This window comes from Moschus berezovskii, chromosome 14, assembly GCF_049115385.1.
Source record: "Moschus berezovskii isolate FMDL1 chromosome 14, NW_MosBer_1.0, whole genome shotgun sequence".
In the NCBI taxonomy this organism is placed as follows: domain Eukaryota; kingdom Metazoa; phylum Chordata; class Mammalia; order Artiodactyla; family Moschidae; genus Moschus; species Moschus berezovskii.
Window position 1 is genome coordinate 60122077 of NC_142473.1, and position 25853 is coordinate 60147929.

The 25853-nt window shown below is 37.1% G+C and overlaps 1 protein-coding gene across 1 annotated transcript in view; it reads right to left on the reverse strand.

The window, feature by feature from the left end:
- Window positions 1-4345: 4345 nt before the first annotated feature.
- THAP12 (THAP domain containing 12) overlaps window positions 4346-25853 on the reverse strand; it is a 28630-nt gene continuing 7122 nt past the window's right edge. The window contains exons 2-5 of the mRNA XM_055423720.2: window positions 18429-18549; window positions 14751-14858; window positions 9089-9125; window positions 4346-7232 (exon numbers count right to left, since the gene is read on the reverse strand). Of these exons, the coding sequence (XP_055279695.1) occupies window positions 5299-7232; window positions 9089-9125; window positions 14751-14858; window positions 18429-18549 (2200 nt within the window). The 3' untranslated portion in view covers window positions 4346-5298. The remainder of the gene's footprint in view (window positions 7233-9088; window positions 9126-14750; window positions 14859-18428; window positions 18550-25853) is intronic.

Here is a 25853-nt window from a genome sequence, read left to right on the forward strand (position 1 = left end):
GAGAAACTCTATACAGTCAGCAAAAACAAGACTGGGATGTGACTGTGGCTCAGATCATGAACTCCTTATTGCCAAATTCAGACTTAAACTGAACAAAGTAGGGAAAACTACTAGACCATTCAGGTATGACCTAAATCAAACCCCTTATGATTATACAGTGGAAGTGACTAACAGATTCAAGGGATTAGATCTGATAGACAGAGTGCCTGAAGAACTATGGATGGAGGTTCCTGACACTGTAGCAGAGGCAGGGATCAAGACCATCTCCAAGAAAAAGAAATGCAAAAAGGAAAAATGGTTGTCTAAGGAGGCCTTACAAATAGCTGAGAAAAGAAGAGAAGCCAAATGCAAAGGAGAAAAGGAAAGATATACCCATTTGAATGCAGAGTTCCAAAGAATAGTAAGGAGAGATAAGAAAGCCTTCCTCGGTGATCAATGCAAAGAAATAGAGGAAAATAATAGAATGGGAACAACTAGAGATCTCTTCAAGCAAATTAGATACCAAGAGGACATTTCATGCAAAGATGGGCACAATAAAGGACAGAAATGATACGGACCTAATAGAAGCAGAAGATATTAAGAGGTGGCAAGAATACACAGAACTACACAAAAAAGATCTTCATGACCCACATGATCACGATGGTGTGATCACTCACCTAGAGCCAGACATCATGGAACGTGAAGTCAAGTGAGCCTTCGGAAGCATGACTACGAATAAAGCTAGCGGAGGTGATGGAATTCCAGTTGAGCTATTTCAAATCCTAAAAGATGATGCTGTAAAAGTGCTGCATTCAATATGCCAGCATATTTGGAAAACGCAGCAGTGGCCACAGGACTGGAAAAGGTCAGTTTTCATTCCAATCTCAAAGAAAGGCAATGCCAAGGAATGCTCAAACTACCACACAATTGCACTCATCTCACACACTAGTAAAGTAATGCTCAATATTCTCCAAGCCAGGCTTCAACAGTACATGAACTGTGAACTTCCAGATGTTCAAGCTGGTTTTAGAAAAGGCAGAGGAACCAGAGATCAAATTGCCAACATCTGTTGGATCACCAAAAAAAGCAAGAGAGTTCCAGAAAAACATCTACTTCTGCTTTATTGACTATGCCAAAGCCTTTGACTGTGTGGATCACAATAAACTGTGGAAAATTCTTAAAGAGATGGGAATACTAGACCACTCGACCTGCCTTCTGAGAAATCTGTATGCAGGTCAAGAAGTTAACAGTTAGAACTGGACATGGAACAACAGACTGGTTCCAAATCGGGAAAGGCTATATATTGTCACCCTGCTTATTTAACTTACAGGCACAGTACATCATGAGAAATGCTGGACTGGATGAAGCACAAGCTGGAATCAAGATTGCTAGGAGAAATATCAATAACCTCAGATATGCAGATGACAGCACCCTTATGGCAGAAAGCAAAGAACTAAAGAGCCTCTTGATGAAAGTGAAAGACGAGAGTGAAAAAGTTGGCTTACAGCTCAACATTCAGAAAATGAAGATCATGGCATCTGGTCCCATCACTTCACGGCAAATAGATGGGGAAACAGTGGAAACAGTGAGAGACTTTACTTTTTGGGCTTCAAAATCACTGCAGATGGTGACTGAAGCCATGAAGTTAAAATACACTTGCTACTTGGAAGAAAAGTTATGACCAACCTAGACAGCATATTAAAGAGCAGAGACATTACTTTGCCAACAAAGGTCTGTCTAGTCAAGGCTATGGTTTTCCCAGTAGTCATTTATGGATGTGAGAGTTGGACTATAAAAAAAGCTGAGTACTGAAGAACTGATGCTTTTGAACTGTGGTGTTGGAGAAGACTCTTGAGAGTCCCTTGGACTGCAAGGAGATCCAACCAGTCCATCCTAAAGGAAATCTGTCCTGAATATTCATTGGAAGGACTGATGCTAAAGCTGAAACTCCAATACTTTGCCCACCTGATGAGAAGAACTGACTCATTGGAATTGATCCTGATGCTGGGAAAGATAGAAGGCAGGAGAAGGGGCCAACAGAGGATGAGATGGTTGGATGGCATCACTGACTCAATGGACATGAGTCTGAGTAAGCTCTGGGAGTTGGTGGTGGACAGGGAGGCCTAGTGTGCTGCAGTCCATGGGGTCGCAAAGAGTCAGACACAACTGAGCGACTGAACTGATTCATCGGAAGGTCTGATGCTGAAGCTCCCATACTTTGGTCACCTGATGTGAAGAGCTGACTCAGAAAAACCCTGATGCTGGGAAAGGTTGAAGGCAGGAAGAGAAGGGGATGACAGAGGACAAGATGGCATCACTGACTCAACGGACATGAGTTTGAGCAAGCTACAGAAGAATGTAAAGGGCAGGGAAGCCTGGCATGCTGTAGTCTACGGGGTTGCAAAGAGTCAGACACGACTGAGCACCTGAACTGAACACTAACCTCTATCTAATCTTGCAAAAATGATAATCTGTTTTCTATGGAGAGACTACCATACTCAATCTACCTTCCAAGACCAGAGTTTATGAAGATGCTTAACAAATCAGGGTTTTCAAGCTTTTTATAAATTCCCCAATTAACCTGGAGAACATACATAAATTATGAAAACATTGGTGGGCATCTTAAAAGCTTAACCAATGCTTGCTGCATGAATGTTTTGGATGAATTATTATAGCACACTGAAAACAGGGCTCTATTTTACAGTTCTGGTCATAAGATGAGGAGTCTATTATCCTTATCCCTTCTGAGCCAGCCCTGTGACTTGTCTTAACCAAAATATGTGGTGAAAGTGACATTTTGTGAGTTCTGGAGCCCATGTTTTGACGGTATTGCCTTTGTCTTCTTGTACTCGTAGACCAGAAGTGTTAGTAGCTCAGTCGTGTCCCATTCTTTGCGATCCCATGAAATTCTCCAGGCAAGAATACTGGAGTGTGTTGCCACACTGGCTTCCAGGGGATCTTCCCAACCCAAGGATTGAACCTGGGTCTCTCGCACTGCAGGCAGACTCTTTACTATCTGAGCCACCAGGTAAGTCCCTATAACCATGCCACAGCCCAAAATAAAAGACCACATGGACAGGCCCAGTTGTCCCATCTAGGCCACCAGCCAATCTGCCAACTGAATGAAGAGCCCAGATGAGACTTGCAAAAGAACTATTCAAAACTAGTGGTTTAGCTTTTTTTCTTTTCTTTTTAAGCCACTAAGTTTTTGGATACCGTTAGTCAAGGCTATGGTTTTTCCAATGGTCATGTATGGATGTGAGAGTTGGACTGTGAAAAAAGCTGATCACCGAAGAATTGATGCTTTTGAACTGTGGTGCTGGAGAAGACTCTCGAGAGTCCCTTGGACTGCAAGGAGATCCAACCAGTCCATTCTAAAGGAGATCAATCCTGGGTGTTCATTGGAAGGACTGATGCTACAGCTGAAACTCCAATACTTTGGCCACTTCATGCGAAGAGTTGACTCACTGGAAAAGACTCTGATGCTGGGAAGGATTGGGGGCGGGAGGAAAAGGGGATGACAGAGAATGAGATGGCTGGATGGCATCACCGACTCAATGGACATGAGTTTGAGTGAACTCCGGGAGTTGATGATGGACAGGGAGGCCTGGTGTGCTGTGATTCATGGGGTCGCAAAGAGTTGGTCACGACTGAGCGACTGAACTGAACTGAAGAAGTAATAGATGACTGATGATACATTACCTAACCCTCATAGCGCAGGGTGTGGTTTTACAGTTGAGGAAATATATCCAGATTACACAATCTGCCAAGGTTAAACCACTACTTTAAGTGTCCTAAGAACTAGATGCAACTATTAAAAGGTCTGCTCTGTGTCTCCTCTGTCATCCTGCCATCGTGAACCTGAAATGAACAGTTCTGTCAAGGACAGAGGCACCTCTTAGAGCTCTGGATAAGAAAAACCCTGTTAACATTTTTATAGCCTGCATGGGTAATGTGTCCTAATTTGACACATCTGCCCTGTTTGTCTACAAGAAGAAAATGCACTACTATCAGTAAGACCCAGCAATCGGCAGATACACTCTCATCCTGTTTTCTGAAGCTTAAACAGCACTAACTTATCCCATCATAAACAATTCAATGTCTCTGCAATATTCATTCATTTACATTTTAGCCAGCAACAATTATGCAAAAATTAACTATATCGGGGTCATACAACATATAATATTTTAAAAGTTAGATAAATCTTACATTTAATAACTTCACAATTAAAATGTTTTTTTTAATTCCCAAGTAGTAAACCATATACCAAAGAAAAAAGAACTTATCTTCAATGGTGAAGGTGGTATTTTTGAAAAGAGAATTTTACCACAAGAATCTGTTTTGTCCCCACCAAAAAAAATGTATCTGAACTCTACACAAAATTCACATTTTATTTAGGTTGAAATAAACTATACAAAATTGATTTTCTTCACCAAAAATAACAGCAATATTTTCTGTATTATTCCTAGATAAACTACAAAACACTTATTTTTGTAGGCTTTCTAGGCCTTGCCTGTAAATCAAGATGAGGCAGTAGATACAGTCATGGAAAAAGACAGAAGAAAACAGACAAATCAGTTTTCATTATCCATGGCCTCTGATCCTTTCTTGACCATGAAACTGAAGTGTTCAACATATACCTGCCAAAAAGCTTACGAAGACGTAGGCTCAATAAAGGAATGTAAACAGCAATAAGATGTGGAACAACAATGGCAGGCTCTCCCAATCAAATTTTAACTTGTTGCTTTAACTTCATTTGATAAAGAGAAAATCTACACTGAAATCCTTGTCTGACAAGTTTACACGTTTCTCTTATAGTCTGATAATTTTCTTAACTGTCCTTTACAGATTTTTAACAGCACACTTATAACTCCTACTATTCAAAAATCAGTCATGAGCTTCACTGTAACATTTTACAAAATGCATTCCTTCCTCCCATACCTCCTCTAATTTTACTTTTTCAAAGATCTGATAACTTAATACCTGACAATTTGATCCACAGTGATAAACGTAATGTCTAAAATCACTTAACTAAAACAATTCCAAAGTGCCATTAGCAGAGATCACATAAAACTGTAATATGGTACTTTCAATTCTATCTTCTGGAAGAACAGTTAAGTCTCCAAAGCATGGGCATTCGAACAGGCCATTTAAACAGGCAGATTATCAATGACTAATGTACTCAATGGGAGGCCTACAGGTCAAGATATTCAGTGATTAAGCGGCTTACCCTTACAACTTTTCTGTAAGATATTTTTAAATTTCTTACAAGTTTTTTTCAAATATCAAATATAAGAGAAAGTCTAGGTTAAAAGTCTCTTAGGTATTTTCAATGGTTTCTGAATTATCTGTAGGCAGCTCTGACTTACTTGTATAGAGTTTGATATATGTATCCACCATTAAATCCAAATCATGTTTTATATCAAAATTTATGTTAAGCAAAGCCAAGTTACTTGACCTTTGATCTGTCAAAGTGTTCCTCAAGTATGCTTTGAGACGCTTTCGCCCATTTTCATAGCGTTCATTCTCAACTTTCATCACAGGAAGAATACATAGGACCTTCAGCAATGCATAAACATTAGGAAAAAACTTGATGTCTGGTAGATGAAGGGCTTCATAAATAGTGGATGGAAGTTCTATATCTTTCCCTCTGTGTTTCCATTTGATTCTCCAACAATGCAGCTCAGCAGAGAGTGTGTCAGGATTAGGTAAGTCACTTCGGTACATGTCAGCATGGTGCTCCTCTGATGTATTGAATTTGAGCTGTCCCATGACAGAGGGTACCAGGGATAAGCATTTAAGAGCTTTGAGGTGCTGTTCTGAGAATATATCTTTCAGTTCCTGAATAATGTGTTCCACAGTTGGAACACTTAGAGCTTCTTTATAGTAACTCTCAGAGGTTAGCTGAGATTCCAGGTTACTCTGCTGAGCTCTGCGAAATTTCCCTGGGAGTTTCATCTGAATATCAAGTTTGGTTGCCAAATTTGTGGCTTCCTCAAACCAAAATTCATGATAAACTTCAATATTTTCCATCACTTCATTTAGTGAATGTAACACTGCAGTCAAGCTACTGGCTGCAAAAAAGACATCAGAGGTTTGCCCTTGAAGATTTTTCCCAAAGGCTCTTGTAAAAGATAAAACATTTTTAAGAACAACAATGGTAACGATGAAATCAAAATCTGTTACTGCACTACAGAGCACGAATGCTCGGCCAGCTATACAGTTATTCCATCTAACATTTGTATCACTATTTATACCATCTAAACATAAAACAAGTGCTTGTAGGAGGTCCACTAAGATTTCAAAAGCATCATGCCTGCCTGTCCACTGAGAATGGCAAATTTCCTTCAGTTCTTTGCCCCTTTCTTCATTGTTCTGAAAGAGGACAGAAATTACATTTTCAAGCTCTAAAAGCAGTTGTGGTGATCGATGAAAAAAAGAACAAACTTCCTCAATTGTTCCTAATGCAACAGATACTCCCATAACAGGCACTGATTTTGCCAACCACATATTTAAGGCACAGGAAGAGCAGAGTGTGTAGATAGCTTGGGGATATTTCTCTAAAAGTCTAGAAGCAACAACTTTCATTTTGGATGAAAATCCACTAGATACAATGTAAGCCTGGCCACGACAGTACTCCATGTTTAATCCCCATTTCTCAGTTATTGTAGTGTGAAATTTCACAGCCAAAATTTCTGCATCAGCTTCATAAGGCAGGAAGCCTACAAATTCCTCTCTCAGGTTGTGAGCTTCGTCGACAAACCTCACCAACACAGGCAGGTGCTCTTCCCCTGCTATGTCCACCACATCATCAGTGATGATGGAAAAGAAGTGAGAATCTCTCACTTCCCTGAGGGTTTCTTCCCGAATGCAGCTTTCACAGATCTCCAGCATCTGTTTCTGCTGTGTTTTGGAACAGAACAATGTGTTAACTGCTGTTGTCTCAAAGCGCTTTCTCAGAACCTCTTCACCAGAATTGATCCGGCACTCTAGCAGTGCTTGAAAGTTATCAGGAGTAAAAAGACCTTCTGGGATTTCATCAGCTTCATGTCCATCCAGAGGTATGTTTTGTTTTCCCATAAGAATCAAAATTTCAAATAAAGATTTTAAATATTCTTTGTTTTCCTTCTCTTCAAGAGTTAAAGGTAAAATGTCTTCATCCTGCTCTTCACCCGCTTCTTCTGCACTGGGATTCTGAGCATTGCTGTTGTTTATTTCCTTATGTTTTGGATCCTGTTCAGAAGTTTCATCAACTGGAAAACAAAGAATTAATTTTATAAACAGGTTCATAAGGAATCATACAAACAATTACATATTTGACTGGTTAAATATTTAAAATCCACAAATTCATTCATTCAACACTCACGAGGCACCTACTAGACCACAGACTAGGATGCAGAGATTAAATTAAGACACAGAGGGAGGATAAAGGGAGGAGGGAGGTGGGAGGGGGGTTTAGGAGGGGGAACTTATGTAAACCCGGGGCAAATTCATATCAATGTATGGCAAAACCAACCAATATAATATTGTAAAATAATTTGCCTCCAATAAAAAATAAATTAATTACATAAAAAAAAATAAAATAAAAAAAAATAAAATACTTTCCTCCAAGGAAAAAAAAATAAAAATAAAAAAATAAATTAAGACACACTCTAGTGAAGGAGATAAACACTGTGAATGAATATATATTCATTCCACATGTCAATGCTATTATGAGAGGAACAATTTCTTATAAATTTAAGAAGGCACATTACATATACAGAGTAATAACGGACAGTCCATGCCTCACAAAAAGGACAGGAAGGACTAATATTTACTGAGGCACTGTGCTGTCCTCTTATACGTAGCATACTGCTCCCTCTACAGGCATGTTATCAACCCCATTTAACAAATGAGGACAGTAAATAACTGCCAAGGTCACAGATAGAGGTGAAAATTCAAATCCAAGCTTGTGTCTGGCTCCAAGGTCCATGCTGACACTTTTAAGCAATACTTTTATATGGGAGATGAGACAATACACTACAAATTGCTGCTACTGCTGCTAAGTCGCTTCAGTCGTGTCCGACTCTGCGACCCCATAGACGGAAGCCCACCAGGCTCCCCTGTCCCTGGGATTCTCCAGGCAAGAACGCTGGAGTGGGTTGCCATTTCCTGCTCCAAACACTACAAATTATATTCATGCAATTTCTAGGGCTCTATTAGTATATTATTAATAGAAATCTCAGCATAATCTCTTCATATGTGGATGGGAGAACTGAGGCCCTGAGATTAAGGGTTCTGACCATAGTCATACTCACAACCCTATAAGTCCTGGCCCTTGTGACCCCTTTTTTAACCATCATTTTTTTAACCATCATGGGTTCGTCGAGGCTCCAACAACAAAATGAATGTGTAGTTCCCCAAATATGGCACCCTGCTTCAAGGCACAGAATATCCTTCGCTCCTTTCTTTGCCTGACTCCATGTCTCTTCATCTATAAAGGGGGAAAATAATAGTACTTACCTCAGGGCTACTGTGAGAATTACATGAATTAATATATGCAAAGCTCTTAATGACTTGGCACACAGTGAGCACTCAGTAAAAAGTTATGTTAATAATAATAGCAGTAGTAGGAAGAGATAGGAAAGGAAGATTAAAAGCAATAATTGATAAGAACAAAAACCCCTCTAGTCCTCATTCTTTGGTGACACAGCTCAGGCATCAGCACCTGGAGAACAGCTACTGTGACTCCTACTTTCCGTAAAGCCAAGTATCTCAACGGCACTTATTCTTTAAATATTTACCAAGAACTTAGTATGCGCCACAGGTTGCATGGACAGAGATTCAGCCCCTTTCCTTCCCTACAGTGAGATACTCTGCCTTGTGCCCCACCACACTGGGAGCACCCGGTGGAAAGAGAGAAGGCCACCTGCTTGGCATAGTGGTACTCAACAAAGACTAACTAAGATTTTGTCTCACAGACAATTCCAGACCACAGGACAATGCCTACCACATTCTTACATCACTCTCACAATAGGTTTTTGGACATAAAACATATTTATTAGTCCTTACCAGGTCAAGGCCTTTTAAAAAGGCATTCAGAAGTTGAGTCATTAACACTATCACTTACTTTTTTTCTGTTTCAGTGTCCTGATTTCATCTTCACTCTAAATGATAAGAAAAAAAGAAAAAATTATCTTTAAGAAAACTGAACTCCAATATATCATCACAGACTCAAGTAAAAAGCATATTATGAATCAAATTTAATTTTTTTTGGCCATGCCATGCAGCATGTGGAATCTTAGTTTCCTGACCAGGAATTGAACCCGTGCCCCCTGCAGTAGAAGTGTGAAATCTTAACCACTGGACCACCTGGGAAGTCCCAAATTTAATTATTTCAAGAGCATAAATTCTTCATGAAGAATACATTCTTCAAACAGACAGATGACAAGAAAACTAGAATAATCTGCTAATGACTCCCAGTTTATAATAAAATACTAGAAGGTAAAGAATACATCATTTAACTTACTTTATACCTAAATCATCATAATGTGGGGTTACAAGTATGTGCTGGCTAATAAAAGGCATGAACATATATGATGGCATTTGAGGTCAAACTCAAGGTCCATAAATCATGCCCCTCTCCCCCAGTCTAACCCTAGGGGATGTCATGTAAAAGGGAGTTGCTGGATCCCAGAACCTAACACAAAAGCTGTGATAAATTTCTGGGAAGCAGAAAGTGACAATGCCAAAATTGAAGAGAAAGCCAAGTGGTATATTCAGGCTTAGACTGAGGAGAACTTTCCAAATGTGTCCTTTTCTCTCTCTAACCCACTATAATTATTAGATCACAACCCACCCCATTACTATTGTAGGGCATGAAAGCAGCAGTACCAGGGACAGCTAGAGACAGCAGGGTACCTGCTGGGCAGCATAGGACATGATACTGATAAAATGTCAGCAGGTTAGCCAGTTTGGAACATTTCTGCCTTATCCTATGGGCTGTGGAGTTACAAGGATGGTAGATCTGGAAGAGTGTGCCTGCTGTAAGATATATGAGGTTCCTTGAGGGGCAGAGAACAGGAAATGATAGCTACAGGATTGAGCTCCTCACCCCGGCTTCATATTACTAAGAAGAAAGTTGATGTGCAGTGTCAGCACTCATCTATGAGAAGTCCCAGGAAAAAAACAGAGCGGAAGAAAAGCATGAAGAAATAAAAACTAAGGATTCCTCAGAACTGTACAATATAAGTCTGGATAAGAAAAAAACCTCACATTCAGATACAGTTTAGTCAAATTTGAAATATCAAATATAAAGAAAATATTTAAAGGAGAAAAATGCATTCACCTAAAAAGCAATAAGAATGAGACTGGCATTGATGTCAACAGCAATAATGGATGAAAAAAAATTACAAAGAATATCACACAGACTATACATACCCTCTATGCATCAAATATTTGGGGGCAAAAAGTTTTAAAAAATAAACCCATGTCTAGAAACTAAAAACAAAAACAATCTTATGTTAAAGAAGTAGGGGAAATTACAAAACATTCACAGTTGAACAATGAAAGCACTACATGTCTAAAATAGCAGGATACAGCTAAAATATAGACATTAATAGCTTTGAATACACATAAATAAGTTAAACATTCATGAAGCTAAAAAAGAGCCAAAAAATAAATTCTTCGAATCTAGCAGAAACCAATAAAATTGCTCATAAGTATGGCAATCAGTGATAAAACTCACTACTGCTTCTTTGAAAAGACTATTAAAGTAATTTTAGGACAGAGAAAGGCAAGCAGCCTAAAACTCTAGGTGAAGCTCATAAAGTTTTGGAAACATATAAAGCACAAGAAGAAAGAGAAACAAATAAACAAACAGAAATGGTAATCAAAATATTCCTTCATCCACCCAAAGTCCTCTAATGGTTTTACCAAGTTCAACCTACTTTCAAGAGCAGACAATATGTACCTTATACAAGTTTTTCTAGGAAAATAAAGCGAGAAAAAAAGAAAAGTTATCTAACTCACTTTATGAGGCCAACGGATCCCTGATATCATAACTGTGTAAGAATACATGAAAAGAAATTATAGGCCAAGACTTATAAATGCAAAACTGACCAACTAAATCAAACAGTATATGAAAATGAAAAGAAATATACTGCAATCAATTAGGCAAAGATGGTTCAACATCAGCAAATCCATCAATGTTATTCACTAAGCATTAAAGATGGCATCACTGACTCGATGGACATGAATTTGAGTGAACTCCAGGAGTTGGTGATGGACAGGGAGGCCTGGCGTGCTGTGATTCATGGGGTCGCAAAGAGTTGGACATGACTGAGCGACTGAACTGAACTGAAGCATTAAAGAAGGAGGAAGAAAAGAACAGATACAATAAAAATATTGATAAGTTCCATTAAGTTAAGACCAAAAAAAAAAAATCTCTGAATATGAGGACTAAAAGAAAATAAAGGATATTTCTTTAACTTGATAAAAAAAATTACCTAACAATACCAATGGAAACATCACACTTAATGGAACAAGACAAGTGTACCAGCCATGACATTACTGGGACTACTCAATACAGTACTAGAGATGATCCTGACCAAACAATAAGACAGGCAACAGAAAACATTAAAATTAGAAGACTGAAAGAAGAGGCAAATCTGTCCTTATTTATAGATGATACAATCAACTGCAAAGAAAACCCAGTAGACTATTAGAATTAATCTAAAAAAAAAAAAGTACTAACGCATATATATGGAATTTAGAAAGATGGAAATGACAACCCTGTATACAAGACAGCAAAAGAGACACATATGTACAGAACAGTCTTTGGGACTCTGTGGGAGAGGGTGAGGGTGGGATGATTTGGGAGAATGGCATTGAAACATGCATATTATCATATGTGAAATGAATCGCCAGTTCAGGGTCGATGCATGTTACAGGATGCTTGGGGCCAGTGTGCGGGGATGACCCACAGGGAGGATAAAGGGAGGAGGGAGGTGGGAGAGGGGTTCAGGAAGGGGAACTCATGTACACCCGGGGCAGATTCATGTCAATGTATGGCAAAACCAACCAATATAATACTGTAAAATAATTAGCCTCCAATAAAAATAATTTTAAAAAATAAATAAAATAAAAAATAAACTTAAATAATAAAAAAAATAAATTAATTTAAAAAAAAGGATCTTCAAAATTGGTGAAGGGACTTTCCTGGTGGCCCAGTGGTAAGAATCCGCCTTGCCATGCAGGTAGCACACGTCTGATCTCTACTTGGGGAACGAGGACCCCACATGCCACAGGGCAACTAAGCCCTTGTGCCACAACAACTGAGGCTGCACACCACAATTACACAGAGTCCATGAACCACACTAAAAGACCCCACATGATGCAATGAAGATCCCATGAGCCTCAACTAAGACCCAACACAGTCAAACAAATAATTTTTGTAACTGGTGGAAACAATCTCTTAACCAGAAAATCTTACTGTAACTTAGGAAGTAATTAAGGAAGGCTGTACACATTCTCTTCTAAAGAACAACAAAAATCCTGAAAATTTTTCAAAATTTTTACTTTCTGCACTTCTAAATTATTATAATTTTCTGTGTGTGTGTGTTTATTTACTTGGCTGCACTGGATCTTAGTTGCAGCACGCGAGATCTTTGATCTTCACTGCAGCATGTTGTTTAGTTGCTCAGTCGTGTCCAACTCTTTTCGACCCCATGGACTGTAGCCCACTAGGGTCCTCTGACCATGGGATTTCCCAGGCAAGAATACTGGCATGGGCTGCCATTTCCTACTCCAGGGGATCTTCCTGACGTAGGGATCAAACCCGAGTCTCCTGAAAATCTCCTGTATTACAGGAAGATTCTTTTACCGCTGAACCACACTGCCACATGCAAAATCCTTTAGTTGCATATGGCGTGTAGGATCTAGTTCCCTGATTAGGGAGTAAACCTGGGGCCGCTGCTTTGGAAATGAGGAGTCTTAGCCCCTGGACCACCAAAGAAGTCCTGTTTTGAAAGTATTTTAATAGTCTTTTCAAAGAACTAGTAGCTTTGTCAATGACTGCTCTGCTACTTGATTGCTATTTTATTCGTTTTTTTTTTCCATTCATGGATATGACTCATTAACATTGTAAAAATGGGTATTAATTAATTAAAAAATTAATTCAAAGTATGTATAATGAAAATCTCAACAGAATTTCTAGAATATGACAATAGGATTCTCAAATTCACATGGCAGAATAAAAGTCTACAAATAGCTAAGACAATTTTGAAAAAGAAGACTTAAGAAATCACTCTATTTGAAAATGATATAAAGCAATGTAAGGGGCAGCATCTTATCCAGACTGATTAACAGACTATGTTGGGAAAACTTGATCCCTATAAATAGAGAGGTAAATTAGATCTCTACTGGACACTACACAAATTCAAATGGATCAAAGATCTGATTATGAAAGGTAAATACAGAAGAAAATAAGGAAAATTAGACAAATGTTATCATTAAAAAGCACATAGCCAATGGACTGAAATGACGCATTAAGTACAGGAGCACGGATACAAAATGGAGGAAGGTGAGGAATGGGAATGGTTATAAGGAAAAACAATAAGGGGCTTCCTGGTGGCAATGATGACAGAAAGCCACAGTCTGAGGAGTCTGAGTAATTTCATTTTTTCATTTGAGGTCAACAAAAAACAGGTAGGTTTTAAGGATATCAAAGGTTTATAAAAACATGCACAAAGATGCCACACAGAGAGACTTAAAACCTTTTATAAACCCTGTCAGAACTTAATAGTGATGGAATCCTTATCTCTAATAAAACTACTTTCAATCTTTCCTTTTCTTAATCCCTTTGTGCCAAAATATTCTAGAAATATACCTCAGTCCCACTTTCTTTACCACAAAGGAAAAGGTGAGTTTTTTCTCCTGCTTCCCTGGAAGAAAATGATTTATTAGCCCATAATTAATAGCATGAAATTAACATGAAATTAAAAGATGCTTACTCAGAAGGAAAGTTATGACCAACCTAGACAGCATATTAAAAAGCAGAGACATTACTTTGCTGACAAAGGTCCATCTAGTCAAGGCTATGGTTTTTCCAGTAGTCATATATGGACATGAGAGTTGGACTATAAAGAAAACTGAGCGCCAAAGAATTGATGCTTTTGAACTGTGGTGTTGGAGAAGACTCCTGAGAGTCCCTTGGACAGCAAGGAGATCCAACTAGTCCATCCTAAAGGAAATCAGTCCTGAATATTCACTGTTACGACTGATGCTGAAGCTGAAACTCCAATACTTTGGCTACCTGATGCGAAGAGCTGACTCATTTGAAAAGACCCTAATGCTGGGAAAGACAGAAGGCAGGAGAAGAAGGGGCCAATAGAGGATGAGATGGTTGGATGGCATTACTGATTCAATGGACATGAGTTTGAGTAAACTCCGGTAGTTGGTGAAGGACAGGGAGGCCTGGCATGCTGCAGCCCATGGGGTGGCAAAGAGTCGGACACGACTGAGCAACTGAACCGAACTAAACTGAATTAACAGCATAGTTTGGCTCAAGTCAACAAGTATCAACTGGCTAAATTTGAGGAAGATTTTCCAAAGCAAATACTAAAACAAACTAAACATCTTAGGTCCACGCTACTTCAATAACCATGGCATTAATCCCCCATAATGCTACACCTGATATAGAAAGTAACTTGGTTCAATGTTAACATGAATGAATCTTTACTAGATTTCATAATATTATAGAGGATAGAAAAGTTGGAAGCACACTGACATACCAATTCTTTTATTCGTTTTCTGTGTCTACTATGTGGATTATTCAAATGGCTGGTAAGATCAAATATTGTTGGTATGGCATTATCTCGGAGAACTGTCCTGTAAGGACTCTGAAAAAGAAAAATGTGTTAATGCAGAAACAATCCTTAAGAATACATTACACACAAACAAAATTGAGTGTTAATGATTTCCCCAGTACTACTTCACCTCCAATTCTAAAGTGTAGAGACTTGCAGAATTGATGATGTCAGTCCAGATCAGCTAATTATTTCTAACTCTTTTTACATTTGTCCTTCTGGCAATCTTACTATTATAAATGAAGGAACTGAACTGATGATAAGCATAAAAAGTAAAATGTATTTGTATTTTATATATATTTTTCTAATTCAATCTTCCAGCTACTTTTCTGTTCTTCCATGAGCCTACAAAGCAAAGCAGGCACAGAAGTTTCTCAAATAAGCTATCCTCTTATACATTTCATAATAACTCTTCCCTCCTTTACCTGTCATTCACTTCTCTTTTGCTACTATTACTGAGAAGCATTAAGGCACTGTGAAATAATACTGACGAGGACTCAAGAGACCAAGAGCTTCCCTGGTGGCTCAGACAGTAAAGAGTCTGTCTGCAATGCCAGAGAACCAGGTTTGATCCCTGGGTTGGGAAGATTCCCTGGAGAAGAGAATGGCTACCAACTCCAGTATTCTTGTCTGAAGAATTCCATAGACAGAGCAGCTGGCGGCCTACAGTTCATGGGGCCAAAATGAGCTGGATGCTACTGAGCCACTAATACTTTCACAGAAGGCTTAGGGCCTGGTCCTTATTGTACCAGTGACTCACTCTGAGACCCTGGACAAGTACTTTTCCTTTATGGACTCAGTTTCTTCTTTTGAATAAACTCAGGTATTGAATTAGATGAAGTTATTCACACACTAATGATCAAAACGCTCACATTTCAGTGACCCAACCACCTATACTTTTTCCTAATTGACTCACTTTTTTAACAAAATCTTAAGGAATAAAAACTATAAAATAATGATTTGATGAGCTAGTTATATTTTTAACATATATTACAAAATTTAAGAAAAAAACTGATTCATGTGCCACTTGATATCACTCATATGCCACAAGTTATACACATAATCACATTTTTGCAAACACTGAACCAGGTATTTCTAAATTTCCTTCTAATTATAATATTCTTATCACTGAAGGGTGACTATTCTCTATCCTTATAACCTAATTCAATCTGACTAGAAGCTGGATGCAAATTTAGATGGTGACAGTCTCCCACAGCCAGACAGACCAGAGGTCAGGTAGGGACAAGAAGTTTATTAAGAGGTAGAGTAACAGATGAATAACTGCTACTACATTCCCTAAGCTAGTCCAAAGAAACTGCGCCTTTAATGTCTTCCCAAATTTGCACTGATAAAAACAAAACACATTTCAGTTTAAAAAGCTTCTGTGGGAGCAATGATTGTTTCAAAGCTAATAAAGCACATTCAAAGTATATGTCAAACAAAAGTAACAATCCCCATATTTTTTTAACTCAAGGAAAGAAGGTTAGGAAAATATGATGGAAAAATATATAATTAAAGAGAACACACTTAAGTTTTATCTAAAGAACTGTTAAACACATTTGGGAAGAATTTCTATTTCTATTCAATATTTTCTAGTTCAGTCACAAGCCTCAGGGAAAACACAAAGAAGAAAATCTATTTCTTAATGCCATTCAACTTCTAGTGCTGGGCCAATTATCCTCAGTCTACTATGGAGTTTGAATCAGGGATTGATATGGTACACAATCACTGAAGGGCACAAACACAGTACTATACCCTAAGTGCTTTAGCTTTCCTGCTTCGCAAACATCTCAAAAAGCAAAACCATATCCATATACAAGTCTTGATATCTTCCAATTAAATAAACAGAGGAGGGATAAAACACCGTGAAGAACTTTAAAAATACATATAAAATTAATCTTCTATAAAGCAAAGGTATTATAGACCGAAAAACAATACATGAATGAAAAACACACAATATTTTTACACCTACTCATAAGTACCCATGCCAAAAAAGGCTACATTCTATTCCTGTGCATGACAATTTTTATTCAGTATCAAAATTTAATCTTTAACTGCTGAATGAAGGCTTGAGTATAAAGTAATGATCTTACTTTAGCACCAAAGATAATATTTGGCTTTGGTTAAACTAACCAAAACGTTTACTGATGAGATCTTAAATGCCAAACGAATGAATTCAAAACTCTTACAACATTTGGGTATAAACATTAAATAATCCAGCTTTTAATAGCAATATCTTCTATATGTGGAGAATGAAAATCTCTCACATTTGCAATAACTGATTCAAGATTTAAAAATTATGTGGAGATTTAAAAAGGAAAAATAATTCCGTTCTATGCTCTGACTAAACAAGAACAGAAGTGAACTATATATTTTATATTTCTCACATTAATCTTGTTGGATTTAACTGATTAAGAAATGGTATTTATTAATAAAATCAAAATTTTAAAATGCATATGGCGTGTGTATTCAAAATAATTTGGGATATTTTTATTTAATGTCAAGAACATAAAGTTTGCCTTTTAAACATATGAAATCTTTTATTTTGATCATTACCCTGTTAACAAAGCAAGGCAAAAATATCCCTCAAATATTTGTGATTAAACTGTTGAACCGGAATAGGCTCACCTCCCAATGACTTCACAAGTATCTGCTTCAATTAATTTTGAGAAATAAAATAACCCAATCATTCTTTAGTTTTCTGATGCCTCTGCAAAATGTATCTGAAAAAAATATCAAAATAAATTGCTGCATAACAATATATAGTGTATCTTCAAATTAAGTTTATGTTTATCCCAATAACTGATGACAGTTATGCCTAAACAAGAATATTTGTTTTCATACCTAAGCAAGAATACTTAACAAAATTGTCTTCCGAACTAGTTTTTAAAGTGTTTCTAATCTGCTTCATTTCAATCAAAACTGTCTTATCTGTGCCTTTTATGAATCAAAGCAGTAACAGAATCACAGATGGTTAAAAATCTTAGATCTCAGAAATTATCTAAATTCTTCATTAGAAACTGGGGCCATGAGAGGAGAAGTGACCTGGACAAATTTACAGTTAACTGTAATAAGACTGAGAGATTCAGGTCTTGATATGAAATTGCAAATTACTGATGAAAATGTTTGTGTCACATGAACTGTAAGATTTGCTTCCTGTTGTATCCAGCACATAAAAATTAAGGGTAGGTTCTAACAGAACACACAAAAATTTGCAAAGAGCTCTATCCCTTGATGAAGATTTCACTCATATAAAAGCTCCAGAGAAGCTGTTCCAAATAAAAATGCCAAATTCACCTTAAACATATACATTTATAATAATCTAAAATTTTCTGAAGGCTACAAAAAAATTTAAAAAGTGGTGACCTTTGATAAAATGGGAATGGGGCATCAGAAATAGAAGGGTTAAAACACACACACACATATACACAAAGGTTTTTAAGAACAAAATAGGTACTATTAAGTTCCAAATCTGTCATCTTAAAGGAAAATAAAGTGGCAGGGTGTAAGGATACTCTCCAACACTAATATATAAAGATTTACATTTCCAACCAAATAGTGAGTAAAAACAAAACAAAAAAAACAAACCCTCTGCTTACTTACAGTTCTGCAGATCATAGAAGTTTCAAAGTGTTTGGCACACAATCGATAATGTTTATTTAGTTGATCAGGTGTTTTATCTTCTAAGTCTGCTCTCCTACAGTTCTCCACCCACTTCTGGCATCTACAGAAATAAAGCCAACATAAAACTATGGAATATGTGCTTAACATTTAAATTTCAGCATTTAGTTTTAAGGTAAATATCTGTTATGGATCATAGATTTCTGCTCCCCTAGACCCAAAAAATATAACATAATTTGGAGAAGTTGATTAACAACAAAATGAGAGCTAGAAGAAACCTCAGAAATCATTTAGTACATTCATTTACAGACAAGGTTAAGAAGTAACTTGTTACAGTCATGTACAAAATTAGCAGTAAAACTAGAACTTAAACTTGAATCTTTCAACTCCCAGGACATCCTAGCATCAGAGAGGACTTAATAATCAGCAGTACAAGCAAAAAACTGCACAACCATGAGGCCAATGGTTTAACATTCCCCTTAGGATTTCAACTTAAGCATATGAAAACACATTGTCACTGTAGAAAATTACTAAGTAGATGTTCTATAAATAACTAGAGTTTATTATGGAAGTATGATGGCTATATTCATTTGCTTTATTATAAACATGATTATCTACAATGATATGTGCAAACTAGATTGTAAGCTCCATGAATGCAGGGATTGTGTCTACACAATCCAGTACACAGATGGTGTTAAAAGAGAGATAGTGACTGAGACAAAGTCCATGTCCTCTTGGTGCTTAAGTATCTGTAGGAAAAAAATTAACATCATCTTCATCATAATGCTTATTACGCACTTATTAAGAGCCAGCTGCTGCTGCTGCTGTTTAGTCACTAAATTGTGTCTATTTGCGACCCCATGGACTGTACCAGACACTATTCTACATTGTTTCCAAAGAGGATAGAAATGTTCTATGCACCTAAAAGAGCAAAACTAAGCTCTTGGCAGAAATTTCAGGAAAACAAAATCACCATGGTGAAATGTTGATTATCTAACCTAAAATTGTAAAGCATTTCATTTGACCAAGAGGTATTAATTACTATACGCAGTAACTATGCCTAAGATGTCTGTATTTTAATCACATTCTTACATAGTTGTAGAATGTGATTATAAATATTTTGATTTCAACATCTAAATTATTTGGTATAAAAACTCACTATAAAACAACTGCCATATTGCTAGAGTTAAATTTGTTTTTTAATTCTTAAATTTCTGGAGATCTTCCACACAGAATATCACTGTCTGTATTATTTCTGAACCAAATTGAAATAGCTTTCTGATAAAAAGAACACTCAGATTCAATCAAGAATAAGTTGAGCAGAGGGCCCAATTAACTACACCTACTTGTTCCCCATCAAATACCCAGAAATAAATCTAATGAAAGATGTATAAGACTTCTAATAGAAAAAACTTTTAGTTTTTATTGTTTCTTTTAGAAAAAAATTTTAAATGGAGTGATACACAAGTTCATGGACTGGTACACTGAATCCTAAAGATATCAATTCTTTTCAAAATGATTTATTGACTTAATACAATCACAATCCCAACAAGTTATTTTATGCATGTCTCTTTGTGTGTGAGAGAGAAATGACAAAGATCATTCTAAAACTTTTTATACAGAAATTCAAAGGATCAGCATAGTCAAGACAATCTTGGGGGGAAAAAGTTGAAAGACTTATATTACCAGATAGACTTATTATAAAGCTTATTAAAACTGTGGTATTGGACTTCTCTGGTGGTCCAAAGGTTAAGACTCCGAACTTCCACTGCAGCGGGTGTGGGTTTCATCCTAGGCCGGGGAATTTCCACATGACTCAAAGTGAAGTCAAAAAAATTAAAAAAAATAAAAATAAAAATGCATAAATCTTTAAAAAAAAAGTGTGATACTGGCACAAAACAAAAAAACAGAACAAAATGGAGAGCTGTGGATGCTTAAGACAAAGGAATCATTGCACAGCGGTGAAGTTAAAAAGTTTTTCAATAGTCCTGAATTGGCCATCCATATGGGAAAAAATGAATCTTGACCTGCACTTTCATCTACGGAAAAATAAATTCCAAGTGAATTATAGACCTAAATATGAAAGGTAAAACAATATATAGTTTCTAAAAGATAACACAAAAGACTATCTTAATCACCTTGACACAAAGAACTCTTAAAAAGGCAAGAGAAAAAAAGTCTAGAGGAAAAGATGATTAATCAGGCTACTTTATAGTTAATAACTTATTCATTAAAAGAATCATTTAAGAGTGAAATGGCAACCCACAAAGTGGAAGGAGGGATCTGTAATATACCAATCTAACAATGAACTCATATCCAAAATATGTATTAAGAACTCCCTACAAATAATTCAGACAATCTAATATAAAAATGAGAAACTTGAATAGGCCAATACACATGAAAACAAATGCTCAGTAAAAAGAAAAATAAAATTTTTTAGAAAGCTCAATCTCACTAGTCATTAGGAAAATACTAATTAAAACTGTAACTAAATTATTACCACATACTCCTAAGAATGACTACAGTGGAAAATAAATAATACCAAATGGTTGATGAGAAGGTGAAACAACTTTGCCCATCAAGGATAGAAAGGATAAACTGTGGTACACTATTATATACAGACTACTATTTTAGCAATGGAATCAATGAACTAGATAGATCTCACAAATGTGTTGCGCAAAGTAAGTCAGGAGTACATACTATATGATTCCTTTCATATTAAGTTCAAGGGTAGGCAAAACTCATACATGGTGATTGTACAGAAAAAGAGTTATTTAACACAGCAGGCCTCAAGTTGCTATCTTCAGAAAGATTCGTTTCTAAGGCTGGTCTTTTGGCTGATGTTGGAACTTGGCTTCTCTACACTGATATAAAATTTTCCTCTAACTGATAAGGTGATGTTTAGTGCTTTGACTGTTCATGCAAACAGTATGACTTTTAATGAAAGTCTGTCATTTTTCTGGGAGTCCAGAATTTTAGCATATGCTAAGCAGAGAGTGTCTAAACCCAAAAACTTTGGGCACTGGGTCTCTAAGGGCTTCTCTGACACAAATGTCGCATTTTCACTGCTGCGGAAAAGTGGACTCTGAGTGACCAGACACGAGAGGGAGAGAACATAAGGAAGACTACACAAAGACCCTTCCAACTCTACCTCTGTCTTGTCCCTCTCTTAGGAGGCAGATGTGTGCTCTTACTACACTGCTGTAAGAAACCTTAGCTGTGAGCACGGCTATATACTGAGTATACACAGCACAGCTATGTACTGAGCTGTGAGCACAACTATATACTGAGTTCCGTGAGTCTGAGTGAATCTCTGAATATGGGGGTGGCTTGGAGATCCCCTCAACACAGTAATGATAGTGAGAACAACGGATACTTAGGGAGAGATTAACAACCAGGAGTGAGTACTTTCTGAGGGGCTGGTAATGTTTTCTATCTTGAACATGATCTGTGTATATTTACCTTACAAACATTCATCAAATTCTAGACTACCATTTTTGCACTTTTCCCTATGGATGTCATATACCAATAAAACAGCTTCCCATCACTCTTCCCCTTCCCATCAATAGCCAACTAACCTAATGTGCATGTAGTCAAACAGCGCCTACCATGGGGGAGAGTAGGATAATAACTGAAAGGACCACAAGGGAGAGGAAGTTTAGGATATTAGTAATATTCTTTTTTTTTTAATCTGGGCAAGTTTTTCAAGGACATGTTACTCTGAAAATCTAACAAGCTATATACTTATGATTTGCAATCTTCTGTGTATATATGTTTTACATCAGTAAGTTATAAAAATTACATATGACGTCTTTTTTTAACACACATACATAGATTTGTGCACATGTTAAAATGCACATACATACTTCTACAGTTCTCTCTCAACCTGTTTTTAAAACTAATGTCTTCCCTGTCCTAGCTCTCCCTGTCACTGTTCTGTGTCCTTTTTTTCCTTTGGCACAGTGGAATGATTCCCAAATCCATCAACTTCCAAACTGGTCTTACCTTTCTGTGACCTCTTCTTCAAGTGGAAAATGCTTTAAAAAACCAATTTGAGAATACTATCTTTCTCTGATTAAGATCCTTTAGTGACTTCTCTTGCCTGGAGAATCCCAGGGACGGGGGAGCCTGGTGGGCTTCCGTCTAAGGGGTCACACAGAGTCGGACACAACTGAAGTGACTCAGCAGCAGCAGCAGCAGTGACTTCTCATTACTCTTAGGATAAAGAACCAACTCATATGTCTCACAAGATTCTGTACAATCTAACCCTTGTTTTCTTTTCCCTCTTCATATCACACCACCCTTCCACTTTGCCACCTCACATGCCTTATTTCAGTTTCATGAATGCACTGTGATTCCTTTTACCATAGGGCTGTTTCCCATGCTTTTTATTCAACCTAGAATACTCTTCTTGTTGCTTTTTTTCACTTCCTTTGCACAGGAAAATCTATGCAAAGATCTGTCTTTAGACCTTCACTCAAATGTCACTTCCTGAGGAAAATTTTTCAGATTTGAAAAGAGTATGTACATCACACACACACACACACCCAGGTAGGTAAGACTATTCAACCTCCATGTATAGTCTCCCCCTTATCCATGGGGGATATATTCCAAGACCCTCAGAAGGGGCCTGAAACCACGTATAGTACTGACCCCTATATATACTATGTTTTTCTAGTACCAATGGGTAGGTAGTGTATACAGTGTGGATAAGCTGGACAAAGGGATGATTCACATCCTGGACAGGACAGAGTGGGCCGGTGTAAGATTTCATCATGGCTGCCCAGAACAGCTAAAGGTTATGAATTTCATCCTGCCAAATCCAAAGATCACTTCCTGTCTTCAACTTAATCACCCTTTCAGTACTAGTCAATCATCACTGACCACTCCTTTTTAAGGTTTGAAATTTTTTCTTTCAATGGCCTCCTACTAATGCAAGATTTCCAAAACATATTCCAAAGAACACTAGTCAAAGAATTGCTCCAATTAAAAAAAAAGGAGGTTTCATGGTCAAATTAATTTGGATAATATTACATACTTTATCCTACACTTGGGGTTTCAGATATTTCTCTGGGATCTTGAATAATTTAGCTAACCTCTCTGTGCCTGCTTTTCTCATCTGAAAGCAGAGACTATCTCAAAATTTATTGCAAGGGTTAACTGAAATAGTCTACATAAAACACACAGAATAGTGCCTGACACACAGAATATGAAGTATTTTATAAGTATTATTGTTATTATTACAATTCGCAGCATTGTTTGGAGGATTAAATAAGATCATATGAAAGGACTTTAAGACTGTATCTTATAGAAGTGATTCTCAAACATCATCGTCTCAGGAGCCCTTTACCCCTTAAATTATCGAGTAACTAAAGAAATTTTGTTTACATGCATTTTATCTATCAATATTTATGACTATACAAACTACAACTTAGAAATTTAAAAATATTAGTTCATTAAAAATAGCAATTCCATTACATGTTATCATAGATAACATTTTAATGAAATAACTATATTTTCCAAAACAAAAACCATTGAGTGAAAAGAATGGCACAGTTCACCATCTTGGCAAATCTCTTTTATGTCTAACTTTATAGAAGAAAGCTACAGTCTCACATCTGCTTTTGCATATAATCTGTTTCCATACATTGTTTTGGCTGAAGTACAAGAAAGAAATGACTTCTCAGTGATATGCAGTTTAAAAGATTATTACAATATTCCCGTTTCCTACATAATTGTGGATGCTCTTTGATAGGACACCGAAACTCCACAAGCAGTGGTTTCTTAAAGATTAGCTGCAATGTGGAATTTGAAACCAGACCAATGAGCTTTTTCATACTGTTTGATTAAAATCCACTAGTCTAACTTGCACTTTGAATAGAACTTTTATCCATGTATGTCTTTGTAAAATCATGAATTTATCAGTTTGGAAAATATTAGTTCAGTAAGTTTGGCATACTGGCTAAATGGTAACATACTTCATTATATGATATATTTTTTAAAAGTCACATTTATCAATATCACCACTGATCTCATCAGAAAAGTCTATTAGAGAGTCGTCTAGCTCAAGGTAACGAATATAAATTTTCCAAAATTCTAACTTTTCCTTGAATGCTTGGCTGTCAGTTGTTTTCCTTTAAGTGGCAGGTTTATTTTGTTCATTTCCAAGAAGATGTCTACTAAACACCTATATCTGAAGTTATACTTAGAAAATTTTATAAAACACAATATATAACTTATCTGAGTAGTGACTTCATAATGTTATAAAGTCCCTGAAAAACTCCATGGTACACTCCTGAGATAATGAGCAGAAAAAAGGCAAATAATGTCAGTGTTATTATGAAGTAGTTTTCACCTTTTTGACTCCCTGAAAGGGTCGTGGGGACCCTCCTGCATGCCTAGAAACCACCATTTTACATTTTACACATTAGGGTATATCAACTCTCAGTTAACTTTGATTAAACTACCAAAGAATCTTACAAGACCTCACTACCTCAGGGGAAAGTCAGTACTGTCTGAGAAGAAGGAAGAATGTTTCAACTGCCCAATTCACTCTAATAATAAGAGCAATTCATTAGCTCTACTTGTATCTTCACCTGATCAGTTCTACTAAGCTTGGGCAATAATCAAGCCACTCTGGGACAATCATGATTTAGGCATTTTTTTAAAAAATTTTAATTTTAGGTAACTTATCTTCCTGCCACTGCCCTAAGGTGAGTTCATTATACTATATATATATATATATATACTATGTATATATTTAAAGTGCACTAATGCTACTTTTTCTAAACCAATATGAGGTGTTAGGGTATGAAATTCCACAGAGTGCCATGTATTAATTATACTCTTGAATTTTAAGTTATTTCTAAATAGTTGTTTTTAAAAGTGTGCACAGGGACTTCCCTGGTGGTACAGTGGGTGGGAATCCATCTGCCAATGCAGGGAACATGGGTTTGCTCCCTGATCTGGGAAGATTTCACATGCCACAGGCAACTAAAGCCAGTGCACCACAACGAGTGGAGCCCGCATGCTCCAGGGCCTGCGAGCCACAACTAAGGACCCCCTGTGTCACAGCTACTGAACCCTGTGTGCCCAAGCTCTGCAACAAAAAAAACCACAATGAGAAGCCTGTGCACCGCAACAAAGAGTACCCCTCACTCACTGCAACTAGAGAAAGCCTGCGTGCAGCAACAAAGACCCAGGGCAACCAAAATTTTTTTTTCATGTGGCAATGGCAAGCCACTCCAGTACTCTTGCCTAGAAAATCCCATGGACAGAGGAGCCTGGTGGGCTACAGTCCATGGGGTCGCTACTAGTCGGACAAGACTGAGCAACTTCACTTTCACTTTTCACTTTCACACGTTGGAGAAGGAAATGGCAACCCACTCCAGTGTTCTTGCCTGGAGA